Consider the following 16923-nt stretch of genomic DNA (forward strand, 5'->3'; position numbering starts at 1 on the left):
AAATGTAACGCCCTCCTCACATAAAGAATGAAGCCTTCCCCTTGGGCTTGTGTAACAGTTACTGTGTCACCAGATGTTCCCGTCTCACCCCGTCTACCCTTCCCAGCCCTGGCAGAAGGAAACCTTGGCTCTGAGCGCCCGGCTAAAGAATAGCCACTTTAGTTGTCCAGAATTCCCTCTGGAACCACAGAAAGCAGCTACTCAGCAAAACGACCCTCACAGTTTCCCTCAGTCAGGCAGAGGACAGTGTCCACAGTGTCTGAGGGACACGCTGGTACCTGCCCAGGCGACATGTAGTTCGAACCCGGGTATCATGGTCGTATGCAGAGATGGGGGTCTCCACACTGAAGCCTGCTCAGCTCAGGTGGAGGCAGACCTTACAGTTTGTTTTGGGAACTGCTAAAGGTGCATGACATTTTACTACAACACCAGGTTCCCTGCCTTCAAGATGTAACCTGTGCCTCACAAACACAGTGCAGTCCAGAAGATTCCAGGGAAGATCCAAATGACTCCGGAGAGCTGTGCAGCTGTGTTTAATGTTCCTCAGTGCTAGTTTTCTGATCCCCAAAGATGCACCAGCTTAAAACCTGAAGCTGCTATCAGCCTGAAGTTCTCCTCATCATGAGGGTGGTGCCAGGCACACCGGACATCTAGTCAAGAGGGTTCCAGCTGCCACCGGCTACCTACGGGCCTTGAGAAATTACTCTTTGAGCCACTGTCTCTTCTTCCATGACATAAAGACCCTCTGACGCCCCTTTGGGAGCCCGCTGTGACTCCTGTCTAGCACAGTTGGCCCATATACCTTCTCAGTAAGGCTTTCCATCAACTCAGGATAAACATGAGTGAGCCTACGACTCCTGGTGTGCTGACATCATGAGCTCTCTGCACGCTGCCCTGGTCGCCCCAAGCAGGCTGAAAGCTCCTGGAAGCCAGGCTTTGGGTCTCTTGCTCCTCATACATGGCCTGGCACTTTTAGACACTAAAATATTTGCTGAATGAGATGAACACACTCTGCCATCAGACGCAAGGGATTCCTAAGGGCAGGCATTCTGTTCACACCTGCGCCTCTGGCCTTAGAACATGGTAGGGGCTTATCGATGAATGAGTGAATGAATGATGAATGAATGAACAAATGAATGGGCTCACACGTGCTCTCAAAAGTCCCATCGCCTGAGAACCACTGTCAGCACCTGACTACCTTCTGCCTTGCAGTGTGCTTCAGCTGCCTCCCTAGAATCTAAGCTATTTGCGGGTTGGGTTGGTGTTGTACATTCATTTTGTATCCTCAGTTTTGATAGGCATGAGGCACATTATTGCTAGTGTACATACTGGAGTAAAGTCGATTACAAGGTCATGTATGACCTTGAAGCTATTTAATAGAAAAGGGAAATTTTTGCCTTTAAGAAATACTATTAATATCGTTTAACATTTACTAACTGTTCTACACACTGATCATAACATAAATAGTCCTTGACCTCGATGAATGAAGTTTCCATGTCCTGAGAGCGATATACATGTGTCTCAAGAGCTGTGCACGTGTGTCCCGTGTTCTGTGGACATGTGTTCTGAGGCGTGGCATAATATGCCCGCTTTTTAAGCAGAACTTTGATTTACATTCTAGGGTTCTTGTTTGTGTGACCCTTAGGAACAAATACTCTTTTATTCACAAGGTGATCAGAACTAGGCTCTAAGTACAGAGCCAGTCCTTGTGTAGCTCTTTGTTCTCTGGAAGAAAATTCCACAAATGTTGATTCATTAATTTACTCTAATGAAAAAGCCGTAGGCAGCCTCAAGTCTGAGTAAGCACGAATGTTAGAAAGGTCCCTCTAGACTTACAATGCATTTTTCAATGTTCAGTCTGGAAAAGGAATATAAATAGAGCTTTCAAGATGTTTCTGTTAGGCTACTTCGAAGAGCAAACTTTTTTTTTTTATAATTCAAAATAAAGATTTTTAGAATTAAAATGATTCCCTAAAGAATGTTCTCCTTCCAGCCAAAGTAAAGTAAGATGGACTGGATTTATCTTTCCACCAGAAACAACCAAAACTTCTCAGGGAAAAAAAAAAAACCCATGAAAAAATGGTTTTCAAGACACTATATATCAATCAATGAAGGACAGTGATCACTAGAAAAATACAGAAAACATAGGAGAAAAGCTCTGTGACATTGGCTTACACAAGGATTTCTTAGATACAACACCAAAAAAATGACTCATAAAAGAAAATAAGAATTGACTGGACTTCATTAAAATAGAAAACCTCTGCTCTTCAAAAGACATTGTTAAGAGAATAAAAAGAGAAGCCACAGACAGAGAAAATACTTGCAAATCATATATCTTATAAAATAATTATATGTAGAATATATACAGAACTCTCAAAACTGAACCATCTAATTAAAAACAAGCAGTCCAATTTTTTTTAAAAAATGAGCAAAAATGCTGAACAAACATTACACCAAAGAAGACATAAAGATGGTAAAATACGCATAAAACGCTCATTAATCACTAGGGAAATGCAAATTAAAACCACAGTGAGACACCACCTTGTGACCATTACAGTGGCTGAAACTAGGAATACTCGTCAGATGAAGCGTTAGCAAGGATGTGGAACAATCTGAACTCGCACACACTTGTCAAGGGAATGTCCACCTGTACAACCACTTTGGAAAACAGTCTGGCAGGCTCATAAATAATGAAAACAGATGTAACATATGACCCAGGCATTCTACTAGTAACTATCCACCCAAGAAAGAGAGAGCAACGTCCATTCCAGGACTTGTACACAAATGTTCAGTGCAGCTTTATCTGTAAGAGTTCCCAATCTGGAAACAAGCCACATGCCCATCAATGAGTGACTAGACCGCCAAATTGAGGACGATCCGTACTGTGGATGCTACTCAGCAATGAGTAGGAACCAGCTATTGATATCTGCAATACAATGGATGAATCTCAAGGTAATTCTGCTATGCGAAGGAAGCCAGACAGAAAAGACTTCATACTGCATGATTCCATGTGCATGAAACTCCAGAACATATAATTAGTAGAGTGCATAACTCTAGAATATATAAACTTGGCAACAGACAAAACTCTAGAATACATACACGAATCTATGTTGCCAGAAAGAAATATACAATAGACAGCAAGTTGGGAGCAGCAGGTAGGAGGAAAAGTTAAAAAGGCGCACAAGGGAAGTTTTGAGGTGATGAAGAGTCTGTTGCCTTGACTGTGATGGTGGTTTCACGGGTGTGCACACGTGTCAGTCTTCTCAGCTGATGCACTTTGACTATGTTCAGCTTATTGTGTATAAATTATACCTTGATTAAAAAAAATACTAAGAAGGCACTGATCTGCCCCAGCAGATTTTACAGAAAATCATGATAGGGCAACTGTTCATCGAGTCCCTACCTTGTGCCTAACACTGTGTTGGTCCCTAAGCAAGCTGGCACATGGACAACCGGAGTGGCCCCTAAGTGTTTCCACTGTGCTACTTGGCTTAAGGCACAAAGATTCCGGAAGCTGTCGAAAAACAAGTTTTAACTTCTGCGGTCGGTCTCACGACATGCCAATTGCTTCAAAGGGCATCATCTGTTGTAGTATGATGACAATTCCATACTCATTTTCATACTGCACCAGTGCCTGCCCATACATTTGAACCAATAGGAGAATTCATCAAGAAAGAGCCAGAAAACCCCATTCTAAGCTACACTAAGGAGGACTTTCAACAACATTAGCAGAAGAAAGTAACGATACCGCTTGTTCTCATGTAGGTGATCTAAGTTCCCGGCTCTAGTTTCTTTTATTTCCTGTCATGTGAGTTGGGGAGCACATCATTTGCTGTGTTCCCCAAAGTCTTGTTTGCCATCACCTTTTATTCCTAATGTTTCTCATTAAACCAGTCTTTAGGCCACTGATAATTATTAGCAAAACTATCACTGAATTCACCTTGTGGGAGTTTGACTCTTACCATATGAGAAATTCAGAGAAAGCAGAGGTCAACCTCATGTGCAAGGGGTCTTCTGTGCAAACCACTGGAAAGTGACATTTCTTTTTTCAATTAACCTACCCTGGCATAAACAAATTTCTAAAGGATGAACCATTATTTAAACAGTAATACTATTATAATATTGGTCATCAAGCCTGCACCATTTTCCTTAAGCATAGAGAAATAGCTGAAGAAGAATTTCTCATACAAATCTGTGGGCTGAGTCTGAACAATACATTTTCCAAAAGAAAGTATGAAAACCTCACAAACATGATGAACTCAATTAGCATGACTGCCTACAACTGTTTCTGAGCCACAACTGGAGAAAATGCTTACCAAGTGAAACAAGAAATATATGCTAAGTGACATAATGAAGCGAGTTGTCCAAATCGATATTGTGTAGAAACTGCTAACAAACACCTCGACTACATCTATAACTGATTAAATTAGATCCCAGCTCAGAATTTACTTTCATTATTTACATTAAGAGAAGAAAGGTGACTCCTATGAAAAACAGTGAATATAGGACTCAAAATTTGGCAAAGGTTGAGATGATCCAAGCTGGCCCCAGACCACTAATAATGTTTTTGAAAGATTGGGTTATTAGATTAACAGTTGTGGAAGATGGACATTATTTATGCAATGTTAAAGCAAACATTTTTACTAACCAAACATTTCCTAAATTGCAAGCAGAAATGTGAAACTTGATCTGACACCTGCAGCACATCTGAGGGCCTTCCCCGGGCCTGGACCCAGGGGTTTTGCCACCATGGTGCACATCTCCCTTGTCCTGCTCAGAAAAGGAAAGAGCCATACGCTTTATTTTAAATGAGGGTCGTTTCAAAGGTCATCTGAAGAACAATTTCCTTCCTAGGCAGTTCTCACTTCTTGTTGCCTCCCACTGGATAACTTACCTCTGTTCTTCCCCAAAGCCCCGAGCACTCTTGCTCAACTCTCCAGTTTCACTTGCTCAACAGTGAGTGGTGGTTGATCCTGCATACAAGAGGCATCAAAGGGCTTTACTTACATCGTGCATGGAGTCCAGGAGCTTGGTCAGTTGGTAGAACCTCTGCCAGCTCTGTCCAGAACTGTTGGGACACTTAGTTACCATCTTCCTCAGCTCTTTGATGTAATTTGTCCTCATTTCTTCAAATGCAACCTGGCTTTTGAGGCCATCCTTTGGAACTGTGTTGAAGGAATACAGATACAGACATGTGAATTCCCAGGATGGAAAACACCGTTAGCATCTTAGCAGTTAAATAGCCTAGAAGAGTTTGAGGTTTTAGGCTCTACTTTTAGATTGATACTGAATCTCAGTGAATTGCATTTATCAATAAACATGGCAGCGACTTACTGGTAAACTCGTGTACACATACAAATGCAAAAGAATAACAACTGCTAGTATTTATCGAGTGTATATTATTATATACTTTGCATATATTAGCTCGCTTAACCCTCACATCAATCTTATGGCATAACCATTATATTATTCTTATTTTACAGATGAGGAAACTGAGGCCTGAAGGTTTAAAACACTTGTCCAAGGACACAATAAATAAATAGCAGAGGAGGGATAGAAACCTAGGCCGGTCTCTTTGCAAAGCTTGCCTCTCAACCAAAGCATTTCATTGCTTTGTGGCCCGTCATCAAAGTGCTTGATAAATCCTAACTTGCCAACACCTCAGAGGTAGGAAAATATACTTTGATTTTCCAGGACAACTGGAAGAGGCACAGACAATCTAAGCTGGGGCTGGAATTAGAAAGCAAGTTCTTCATAGTCAAGTTCAAATATCAAAGACATTGGGGAAACTGGCAATCTACCAAGGGGAGAATGTGCATGCAAAGAAGCACTTTCTATCCTCTTTGCTCCAAGATCACATGACAACTGAGGCACTATCACATGACCGCCCAGACAACCTGATTGGTTTGTGTGTGCAATGGTGGCTCTGCATACAAGGGTAAAGCTAAAACTTTAAAAGAGAATAAACTAAGTTCATCTTTATCTTTGGTAAAGTAAAAAATTAAGGATTATGTTTCTTTTTAAGTAGTAACTAGCTTTTATATTTAAACAAACAAACAAACAAACAAAATCTCACTTAGAAATAATAATTTTGGGTTCAGGACTTTGAAGCATATGGAGTGCTTCTGTGACCTGCTGAAGGGACAGCCTTTTCCCCCAGGACACGCGTGAAAGCACTTTATGGAGAAAGCCTGTGCCTGCAATTCTGGCAGAAGGTGTAGGGCAGAGGGTAAGCTAAAGGCATCCCCTTTGAACATCTAGTTACATGTTTTTTTTTTCCAACTACTGCCAATAAACCGTTATGCTTATGCTTTAACTTTGAAAAATAAAATCCCTTAGCACTTTATTTTTAGAAGACAAAGACCTAATGAAAATTCATCTTGTGATATTAACACTCTGAGTTTGAAAATGCTCTTACTTAATTACACAGCATATTTGTTAATTTATCATAGCTGGTATAAATAATAATTGACTTGGGTCATCGGCACTTTAGAATGTTAAGTACGTTTCTGAATATTATGTGCATCCCTGGAAGCCAGGAAAACCACTGTTTGCAAATAAACCCTGTGGTCCCTTATAAAGATATGATTATCTTGCAAATTAACTTCACATATTATGTTAATAATCTTCTCCTTGAGTTTGATTGTTGAGGCTTTTGATTTGTGGTTTGCCTAAGTCTATTTTTGTGCGGAAAAAATAAATCCCTAATAGCAACTGTACAAATTCCTGAGGCTGCGACAATATTAGTTGTGGTTTCAAATATTTGACATTCATATTAAGAGTTAAATGCCATCCATTACATAAGACAGGCTTTTTTTTTTCTTTTTTTAATTAAAACCTTGTTTTAAAAGTATTTAAAAAACCCACACAACTAAACAAGGACGGTAATAACCAGGAAGTTAGTAGTAAAGCTGTAGATCTACTTTCTACCAAAAATTTAATGTTAACCTAAAATTTTCTAAAAGAAACTAGAAGTTGGCAAATAACAGCCTACACTGCCCACCCACAGGTGAACATTTGATTTTCTTAAGTTAGAATATTTTATGGTGTAAATCTTTTGGTTTTCAGTTTTAACTATGGGTATCATTCTATACAGTAAAATTTTACCTAAAATTAGAATAAGTTACGACATTCCCCTATTATATTTTAATACTATTTGGCACATCTACTAAGATTAACCAAAACCTCCCCATTTCTTTGAAGCTGTGTTATCAGAAATTCTCAAATTATGAACAACTTGTGTCAAATACTACTTACATATTACTGCTGTGACTGAAATATAGTGTACCAATTTTCCAGCTAGATACTTTAGAAGTTTAAACAAACCCACAAATAGAGAACTTAAGCAAAACCTCAGATTCTGGAGGTCTGCCCAGCTTTTCTGAATTTACTTATTAAATGCAGCAGGGCTGCTGGGAATCATCCAGAATCCATGGGCTGGAGAAGAGGGAAGACACAGCCGGGTGGAAGCTCATCTGCCGTCTTCAGCGAGCACACGGACTCCAAAACTCTCTTGATGTCACGGCTAAAAAACTTTCCTGACACACTGGACATCAGGTGTGCAACGGAACAGCCGAAGTAAGAAGACAAATGTTCACGCATTCTACCCCAGATTTGCAAAAGAAGCTTACCAAAGCCTGCGGTTTCTATGATTCACAAAATTCTTATGCTTCTCTACTCTTTTAGTTTGCTTTTCTTGCATCTACAAAAATCAGAATTGAAAGTATACTGAGGTACCTGGAAATTAATAAATTAATTCAGGTAGCTTCAAAATTATATCGGAATTGATTATAGGCTGGCTGATTAAATGCATGTAAAGGGGTAAGATACCGATTGAGTAGATAAAATTTATAAAGAATTAGCATCACATATATTTTTAGAAAAAATATTTAATTTAAATATATATATATGTATGTGTGTGTATAAGTGTGTGTATATGTTTATGTATACATTTGTGTTTGTGTGTGTGTGTGTGTGTGTGTGTGTGTGTGTGTGTGTGTATTTTGTTTGTTTGTTTGTTTTTTACATTTTTCTAACCAGTAATGGTTAATGACAGGTTGAAAAGGGGAATGAGATAACCAGTCACTGAATTTCGAGGTTCTATAATATTTCTAAAGTTGTATTCCAGAAAGGAAAAAGGAGGAACTGAGAGCGTCAGACACCTTGGGGAAGAGTGGGGCAGGGACAAGGACCCTGGTCCTACTAACCCTGCAAATGCGGNTACCTGATCCTTTTGACCAAATTTCTGGAGAGTATTTTTTTTTTAACCTGGAAACAAATTTTAGCTGGTGTGTGTGTGAGGGGTGGGGGTGGGGGTGGGGTGGGTACAAACACAACGCTACAGGAGATCGGCTGTGTGTAAATAGTGAGGAATGGTGGGGCCTGTGGCAAGCAAGAGAACATGCCCTGCCCTGGGCAATCAAATTCAATGAAAATAAAACAAGATAAAAGTTCTAAAGCAACCTAAAAACGCTGTGGCGGCCAAACAAAACACAGCTGTGAAGTGCTGGTCCCACCCCCCCTGCCAGGGCTGCGGGTTGGCCCCCTCTGGTGGAGTCCAGACCCAGCCTGCTCACCAGTCCACTGTCCCTGCTGCTGTCATGTGCCCCCAGCCTGCCTCTGCACCCCTTGCTCCCTGCTCCTGGGAGAGGGGGACAACCCTGGATGCGAAGTCCAAAGCCCGGGTCTGAGTCCTAACTCCTAACTAACTCACAAAGGGTATGGGACAAATGACACTTGTGTGCCTCTGTTTTGTCAACTTCAGAATAGGGCTATCAAACTCATAGGGTTGTTTTAAGCATGAAATAAGATATTATATAGAAAACACTTCAAAAACGGTGAGGTGCTAAACATACGTGAAGCAGGTTCTGATCCGCAGTCACCACTGCGCCCCCTGCCTGCTCTGATTCAGGCTCTTCCTCAGACCCACTCCCTCTGCTGGAAAGGACATCTTCTCTTATCCATTCTCTCCTCATTACCTTGGCTATAGATGCCACTTTCTTCTAAATGACCCTACTGAAAACTGTCCCTTTGCCCAAGCCCCCGATTCACGAACCAAGAGAGGGCCGGGCACACACTCGATGTCAGTGCTTTTCTGCTTCCAGGTGGTCACTCAACCACCACTCCTCTGAAGTTTATGCCACTCGTCCTGGCGTCCTTGGTGTCCCAAACCTTTCTCAGTTTCCTGTGTGGCCACAGCACCTGGATGAGAGATTTCCTCTCCAGGCTGTCTCCTGCCATGATCCAGGGTCTCACCCTCATCTGATGTGAGCTTCCTCAGAAATCTCCTGTCCCACTGTGTGGGGAAGAGGTGTTAACATCCTTGCCAAGGCTAATCGAGTCCTCCCTTGTCTCTTGTGGTGCCTTAGGCCATCAGCTCTCTCCTTTCATACTTGGTTCCAGAAGCCTAAAAATGCTTCCAATCCATCTGCAAGTCCCTGGCCATCTGGCACCTGCACGATGCCTAATGGTCAACTCCAGCAGGCATCTCTCAGCATTCTCAGCTTCCTCTGTGCAAGCTATGCTGTTAGTCACGCCCCTTTTGGAAACCAGCTCTTGGCTTCCGTCACTGTACATGCTCCCTCTCTGACCGTTCTGTCTCTGTCCCTTCAGCCTCTGCCATCTCCTTTCATGTAGTTCAACTGGCTCTGTCCTCTTCTTCCTGTGCCATGGCAACCCCACTCACCAACTGTAGACTTAGACTACAATTTTCCATAAAGATAATTTCAAGGTTCCATCTCCACACCCAAAATGTCTTCTGCATCCCAGTCCCCGATTTTCTCCATGGTTTGGCCTATTAGGATCCATCTAAAATGGAACCTATCCAAAAATAAAACTCATTTTCTACTCCACAAAATCTACTCCGAGGCCCAATACTAGAATTATTTCCCTTAACAGTATCATCACCATCCTAGTCATTCGTCTGTGCTCAAAGCCTGTGTCCCTTCCGATCCGTACCATTTTCATTTCCCCTTCCTGTCAGCTGCAGGATTTCTTGGATGCGTTTGCTCCTATGCATCATACAACCAACCATTATCATCCAGGCCATTATTTCAACAGCCTCACAGGTCTCTGTGCTTCCAGCCAAGAAAAATTCTGTCTGTCTGTGCCTCTCTCCCTCCCCTTCTCTTTCTGCTTTAGTCTCCTAAGAGATATATCTTCATAAAGCCAACAAATACAGCTCTGATCATGTCACTCCACTGCTCAAAGCATCAGTGTTACACTCCTCTGTCCGCCTAACAAAGGCCAGATGTCTTCAATAGGTTTTGAATATTCAGGTGCAATCTACATCCCAACATTATCCCCCACTCCTCCCCAACCCAACATAGCCTGATGCACCTTAAAAAATTAAATGAATACGTAAATACAATAAAAAACATTTAAACTAACAGGCAAAACAACTCCCCAGAGCTAAATGTTCTTGCCTAGATATGCTTTCCTGCATATCCATACTCACTCACACTGTTCCCTGACAGGAATAGCATCTTGCAACTCATATTCCATTCAGAACCCTTGCAAAGCTCTCCAGGATTCCACTTCATGGTGAACCCCTCCCTGATCCCCAGAACTGAACACGCTCTTTCTGTCTTTGAGCCGCCATGACATTCTTTATCTCTATCATACTACACAATCCCTTTCCACAATGTATTAAAATCATGTCTGAATTTATCATACAGTAAAAGTCCCTGAGGATTGAGACTGTGCTTCATTCACCCCTGTAGAGCCTGAGTTGCCCAATCCTACTGTACACTTAACACACACTTAATGAATATCTAGTAGTCAGATGGATGAAGGAAGGAAAGGATGTGCTCTTTCATATACCCCAAGCTTCAGTATTTGCAGGTAACTTAGTTAATCAAAGACCAAAGCTGTCCTCCCACCTCCTCAAATTTTTTTTTCTTTTTATACCAACTACCTGACATTCTAAATAGGCTGCTCTCTAAAGGGGAGATGATCTGACAATGTACAAATGTGCCAGGGTGGGCATCAATTTACTTGTGCTTAGCAGCAGCAAAACCTTCATGATGGTGTATTCTTCAAAGGTGAGCTGCAGTCGAACGAACTGAAGGCTGATTTGGTGCATCCCCTGGCATAGTTCATACATGGCAGACTGATGCATCTTCTCTCTGCAAAGGAAAAGAAAAAAAAAATGTCTGAGAAAGCAAGGCTCATTATCAAGCCCAGATTGGCAGCCCAAGGCAGCCTATGAAGAGATCCGAGTCCGAGTCTCCCTTTTGGCTTCAACACGGAGCAGAGGTGGGGCTTCCGGTTAAGATGGCGGGGTAGGTCATCAACCATTGCTTTAAACGTCAATAAAAGATTACTTTTAACAATTAAAAAAATTGTGAAGCAGATGTGTATTTTAAAGATAAGTTGGGTTGCTTTCCCAGTGAGTGGTATGACTGGTAAAGTGCTTCTAGAAAACACTGCCATGCTATTTACTAGTACCCTGCAAGAATGTGTCAGAGGCACGGAAAGCAACCTTTCTCCAAGTCTGCCGCTGTTTTATTTTGTGCCCTGTAATAATGAGTGACTGTGGTGTGTGTAGAGTGAGATCAGCCACAGAGCAGAGAAGCCCTTAGACTCCTGTTCCTTTCCAGCCAGATACCAAGTACCTGCTACCTGCAAGGGCTGTGCTAGGTGCTATGAATATAGGACAGCGATGACCGAATCTTTTTCCAGTTGGATCCATCCTACAGAGGCCATGATATATGTTTGTTTACTATCTGCAAGAGCACATCTAAAAAGGGAAAACAGACAAAAGTTTAAAAGGTGAGAACCTCAACTGGAGTTTCTCAGATAAAGGGAGAAAACAGTATGGGAGTTTGTCTCTCTCTCTCTCTCCTCTCTCTCTCTCTCTCTCTCTCTCTCTCTCTCTCTCTCTCTCTCTATATATATATATATATATATATATATATATATATATATAATATATATATATATATATATATATGTTTCCACTCAAACAACCAAACAATTCTCTCCCTCCACTAAATCCAAATGTTTCCATAAAAGTCCATGTCATATTACAACAGAAGTCATTATTTCCTCTTTCCATGAGAAGCAAGACATCTCTTCGTTTTTTTAGACTTTTGCCTCATAGTAATAAATCTTTGGGGAAGCCCTGAGTAAACTACTGCTTTATAATGACCAGAATGTAATTAGTGGAAGAAATTACTAGTGAAGAATGGGAAAGGATTTGGTAAAGTCCAAAGAAAGAGAAAAAGAGGCTACGATGGCAGACACATGTGTATGAGTGAGTGACGGCAAGGTGGGAACCTGTAGAAAAGCAACTCTGATAACTCGACTAGGATGCAGTCTTGGGTTCCACTGGCAGAAATCTCTCTCATCTCAACTCTAAAAGCCGTCTGTAAGGAACCCATCATGCAACACAGAACATTTTGGTTTTCATTATTATTATTCTGTCTTTCCTCTCCCATTATATGCTGGAAGCTATTTTTAATTAAGATTATATTTTAAACACAGAGAAAGAGAGAGAGAGAAAGAGAGAGAATAACAGAAACAGCCTATGCATCTACTATCCGGAATTAACAATGTGAATAAATGCTAATATGTTTGCTATATTTGCTTGAGTTCATTGAACATTTAACATGACAGAGTTAAGTCCCACTCTGTCTTCTTCCTGGACCCCATTCATCTTCCTTACTTATGAAGGAACACACCCACCTTGGCTGATGATCATTTCCTCTCAGATGTGTATATTTTACTACACACATATTTATCTATAAACACAATGTACAGTACTGCTTTCTTTTATGTAAATTTGAAATTAGATAGGCACATCCACCTGCAACTTATTCAATGTAGTAATTCTGAGATGTATCCATTCCACTGCTGATGGGCACTTGGGTTGTTTCCTCTTTACTGCTATTACACATGACCAAGGGGACATCCCTGTGCATTTCTGTAGGATCCAGAATGATAACTGAACTGCTGAGTCACAGATTTGTGCACATCTGCTGCTTTCATTCCAACCAGTAGGAGATGAGAGCATCCTTTTATTCCACATCTCCACCAAACTTGTCATTATCCAATTAAACATTTTTTGCTATCTGATGGGGGTTCAAAGGATAGCCCCATTGTTGCTTTTATTTGAATCTCCATTATCAGCAGTAGGCTGAACATTGTTTCAAAAGTTTTCTGATCATTTGGGTTTCTTCTTTGATGATATGTCTCTCCATCTCTTTACCCATTGTATTGTAAGCTTTTTTCCCTTTTAATCACTAACACCATCTTTATTCCTAATATTTTTGCCTTAAAATTTTTGTCTGACTTTCATATTGTTTCTTCCTTATTTCCTTCCCCTACCTTCTTCTTTCCTGTCTTTTTTTCTTTTGCTCTCTCTTTAGAATTTGCCTAGTAAGCCCTTTTATTTGAAGTTCTTTATTTTCAAACTTCCCACATAATGAATGTTTCACACATGTCTCTTATAAACAGCAAAAAGCTGGATTAAAAAACAAAATCTGAGTCTCTGTATTTTAACAGCTTAGTTCAATGTTTTCATTTATCGTGCTATATTTGGATTTTTTCCTACCATTTTAACTTTCTCCATTCCCTTCCTTCTTTCTTTGTACTTTCCTTCCTTCTATTAGATTGACCAGCTTTAAAAAAAATCCCCCTCTTTTCTCCTCAACTGGGTTTAGAAGGTATGTGTTCTACTTTTCCTCTTTACATAATTATTAAGTTATGAACTAGCATACTTCAAAATCTAAAGTTAATCAATAGCTTTTCCATGAGAAACAGAAACCATGTTGAGTGCTTTATCTTTGGTCTCCTGATTCGAGTCTTACATGTTACTGTTCTTTCATTATTTGAATTCCAACTTGTTTTCAAATCTCCACTGAAATTTGCCTCTCTTGTACATCCACACCCTGAGTCTGTTCAGTTATCACTGTGTTTCTTTGACCATCATTGTTTTCTGCGCTTCCCTCCTTCCTTCTGGGTTCAATTTCTTATTTTTTTCCATAATACTTTCTCACAATTCTTTCAGCAGCAACCACTGAATGTTTGCCTTTAAGTCTGAAGATGTCTGAAGATGTCTTCATTTCACCTGCATTCTTGAATGATAGTTTAAAAGTTATAGATTTCTAGCTTGACAGGTAACTTCCGACAGTACTTTGAAGATAGTATTCCACTACACCTGGGCCTTTATCGTTGTTTTTGGAAAATTTCTTTTTAGTCTATTTGTCATTGTTTTACAGGTAACCTGCATGTTCTCTTTGGTAGCTTAAAAAGAAATAAAAAACTGATCTTTGTGGTTTCATTATGAAGTACCCAGATGCAGACAAATTTTCATTTCTCCTGCTCAGGACTCAATGTCCTTACTTGATTTGAAGATGTAGGTATTTCTTCAGTTCTGAAATGTTCTTAGCCATTGCTTCTTTAAATAGCTCCTCTTCCCCACTCATGTTATTTTTCCTTTTTGAACTGCTATTAGCAGTGTGTTGGACCTTCTCGTTTTGTCTTCCATGTTAACCTCCCTTTCATATTATTTATCTTATCTATTTTCTATTTTTTTTCTTTTTCTGTGTCTAATCTGTTTAATGTCTATAGTGCTTTAATAATAACGGCAATATTTTTCATGTCTAGGTGCCTAGAAATACTCTATTTAGTTCCTTCTCAACCATTTCTGTTATTGTGCATAAGACACTTCTTACTTTATGGTTATTATATCTCTTTTCTCCAAATTATATCTTTACCTATTTTATCTCTAAATACTTTTAACATATTTATGTTATAGTTTCTTCAGGTGTTTTTAATCAATTTTTTTGGGATGCTAATATGCATATCTAACACGTATTGCATTGGCATATATTTGTCTTCTGGGTGAATCCCAGGGGCGGTGTCTTGTGGGAGGGACTCTTACTGGAAGTGTTACCACTTATAACTTTCAAGGGTATACACATTTCATTTCTTCTGAACCACTTTTTATGCTAATTTCTCAGCTTACATGCTTTCTGCGAGACTTGCAAAAATTTAGGCTCCACACTTGATGCAGTGCAGGCTGTGTTTCTCATTTCTTTCAGCTTCCTTGCCATGTCCCTGGGGTGGCTGGCTGGCAGGTTGAGTTTTACCATGCTTGGTAGTAGACAGAGAACTCTCTGCAGAGCCCTGGCTTATGTAGGGGGCACCAGGCCCCGACCTTGCTGGAGTTTCTGTCCTTGTCTCCTGTTCCTGTTGGTGTTCCAACACCCACTCTGAGGGGTTTATCTACAGCCAATGGTCTGTGGGCCAACTGCGGCTTTAGCTCGAAGTTCAACCACTCTGTCTGTGAATCCTCTCTTTTTGCACCATTATTATTATTATTATTATTATTATTATTATTTCTTTCTTTTTTGAACTAGGCTATATATTTAAGACTTTTTCAATGCAGAACTTTTACATGTTTAGATGTTAAAAAAGGCTCAGTTCAGTCCCACCATTCTGATTGCTAACTACAAGCTTCTTAAAGTCAAGATCCATGTCTGCCTAACTTTTTATGAATTTCAAATAGAAATATGATAGATGGGTGCCATGTGCCAATCTTTGTTCAATAAATATTTCATGAATGAATGAGAGAAAAGGAAAGAAAAAGGGAAAGAGAACAAGAGAAGACAAAAAGAATTAAAGACACACGATTGTGCATATAATGATGATTAGTGCATATAATGATGATTAGAGAAAGGTAATACTGAAAATTTACAGAAAGTGAGATCAAATGGCTAATGAAATAGATATGGCATTGGAGAAGTTCTTCAAGTTTCTCCAAAGAGGGGCGATTTACATTGTAAAATGGGGTGAAGCAGATTGTAAATCAGGACGTCCATGGGACTATCACACAACATGCACCTGACAGTCTGGTCCCTGAAGGTAGGTACCCTGTGCTCGAGGTAGAACAGTCAACCTTGGCTTTGCCACAGCTGGGCCTAGAGATACGCAGCCCACCAGCCCCTCAGCATGCTGGCTTTGTGGGCCTGTGACCTGTCATTCCTGATTCTTTGACCTATCACACGCAAAATAAGGTTACTAATAGTAATTCCAACCTTGCAGGGGTGTAGGAACGAATTGTATGGAAGTTCTTAAATTATAAAGAACTATACAAGTATTAGCCTTTATGTGTGTGTGTGTGTGTGTGTGTGTGTGTGTGTGTGTGTGTGTGTGTGTCTATGAATAAAATGCTTCTTGAAAGGCCAATTATCATTTTGGTTAAAACAAACCAAGAAATAATCAAATTCTTACAATGAGTTTTTAAGAAAATAATATTGTGTTATTATTACTGTTGTTATTATTTGTGCAGGATGGTAAATCAAGAGAACCTGAGAAATGCAGATATTTAGGAAGGCGGATGTGACTTGCCTAGAGTATAGCATGGGAACTAAACACCTCTGTGTCGAAGTGTTTCTGTTATCAGATGTGATAACAAAACATCCACACACAGATTAAAGGTTAAAGAGAGATCTCAGATTTCACGTGAAAACAGAATGTTAGTGTGTGACAACACACCTAAAGAAGCATTTTTTGCCACTTCAGGGTAAACAGCCTGTCTTTAACTCTTTCTTGAGGTAATATTACCTGAATAACCTCCACAGTCTTCCGAGCTATCACTTCTGTAGTGTCTACCATACATCAAAGCTCGATTTCTTCTTGCTAATTCCCACAATGCCTTGTGAAGAATTATCCTCATGTTTATGACAAGGAAATTTAGGTACATGATGCTGCCAGGAACCAAATCCATGTTTTTGGTTTTTTAAAAGATTTTTATTGGGGAATTGGGGAAGGAAACAGCATGGGAGAAATCGGGGAAGGGGAACAGACAAGTTGCTGTCCTCTTGTTCTTCAGTCTAGTTGTGGAGGATGTCGCTTCACTGGCCCATGTTGGTATTGTGATCATTGTGCTCTTCCCGGCTGAGGCAGATCGGTCGC

The 16923-nt window shown here is 40.2% G+C and overlaps 1 protein-coding gene across 5 annotated transcripts in view; it reads right to left on the reverse strand.

Annotated features, from left to right (window-relative positions):
* NR3C2 (nuclear receptor subfamily 3 group C member 2) overlaps nucleotides 1-16923 on the reverse strand; it is a 337886-nt gene that overhangs the window by 24391 nt on the left and 296572 nt on the right. For all 5 annotated transcript variants that reach the window (XM_019661357.1, XM_019661359.1, XM_019661358.1 and 2 more), the window contains exons 7-8: nucleotides 10996-11126; nucleotides 5008-5165 (exon numbers count right to left, since the gene is read on the reverse strand). In XM_019661357.1, the coding sequence (XP_019516902.1) occupies nucleotides 5008-5165; nucleotides 10996-11126 (289 nt within the window). The remainder of the gene's footprint in view (nucleotides 1-5007; nucleotides 5166-10995; nucleotides 11127-16923) is intronic.

This window comes from Hipposideros armiger, unplaced genomic scaffold (assembly GCF_001890085.2).
Source record: "Hipposideros armiger isolate ML-2016 unplaced genomic scaffold, ASM189008v1 scaffold_346, whole genome shotgun sequence".
Taxonomy (NCBI): domain Eukaryota; kingdom Metazoa; phylum Chordata; class Mammalia; order Chiroptera; family Hipposideridae; genus Hipposideros; species Hipposideros armiger.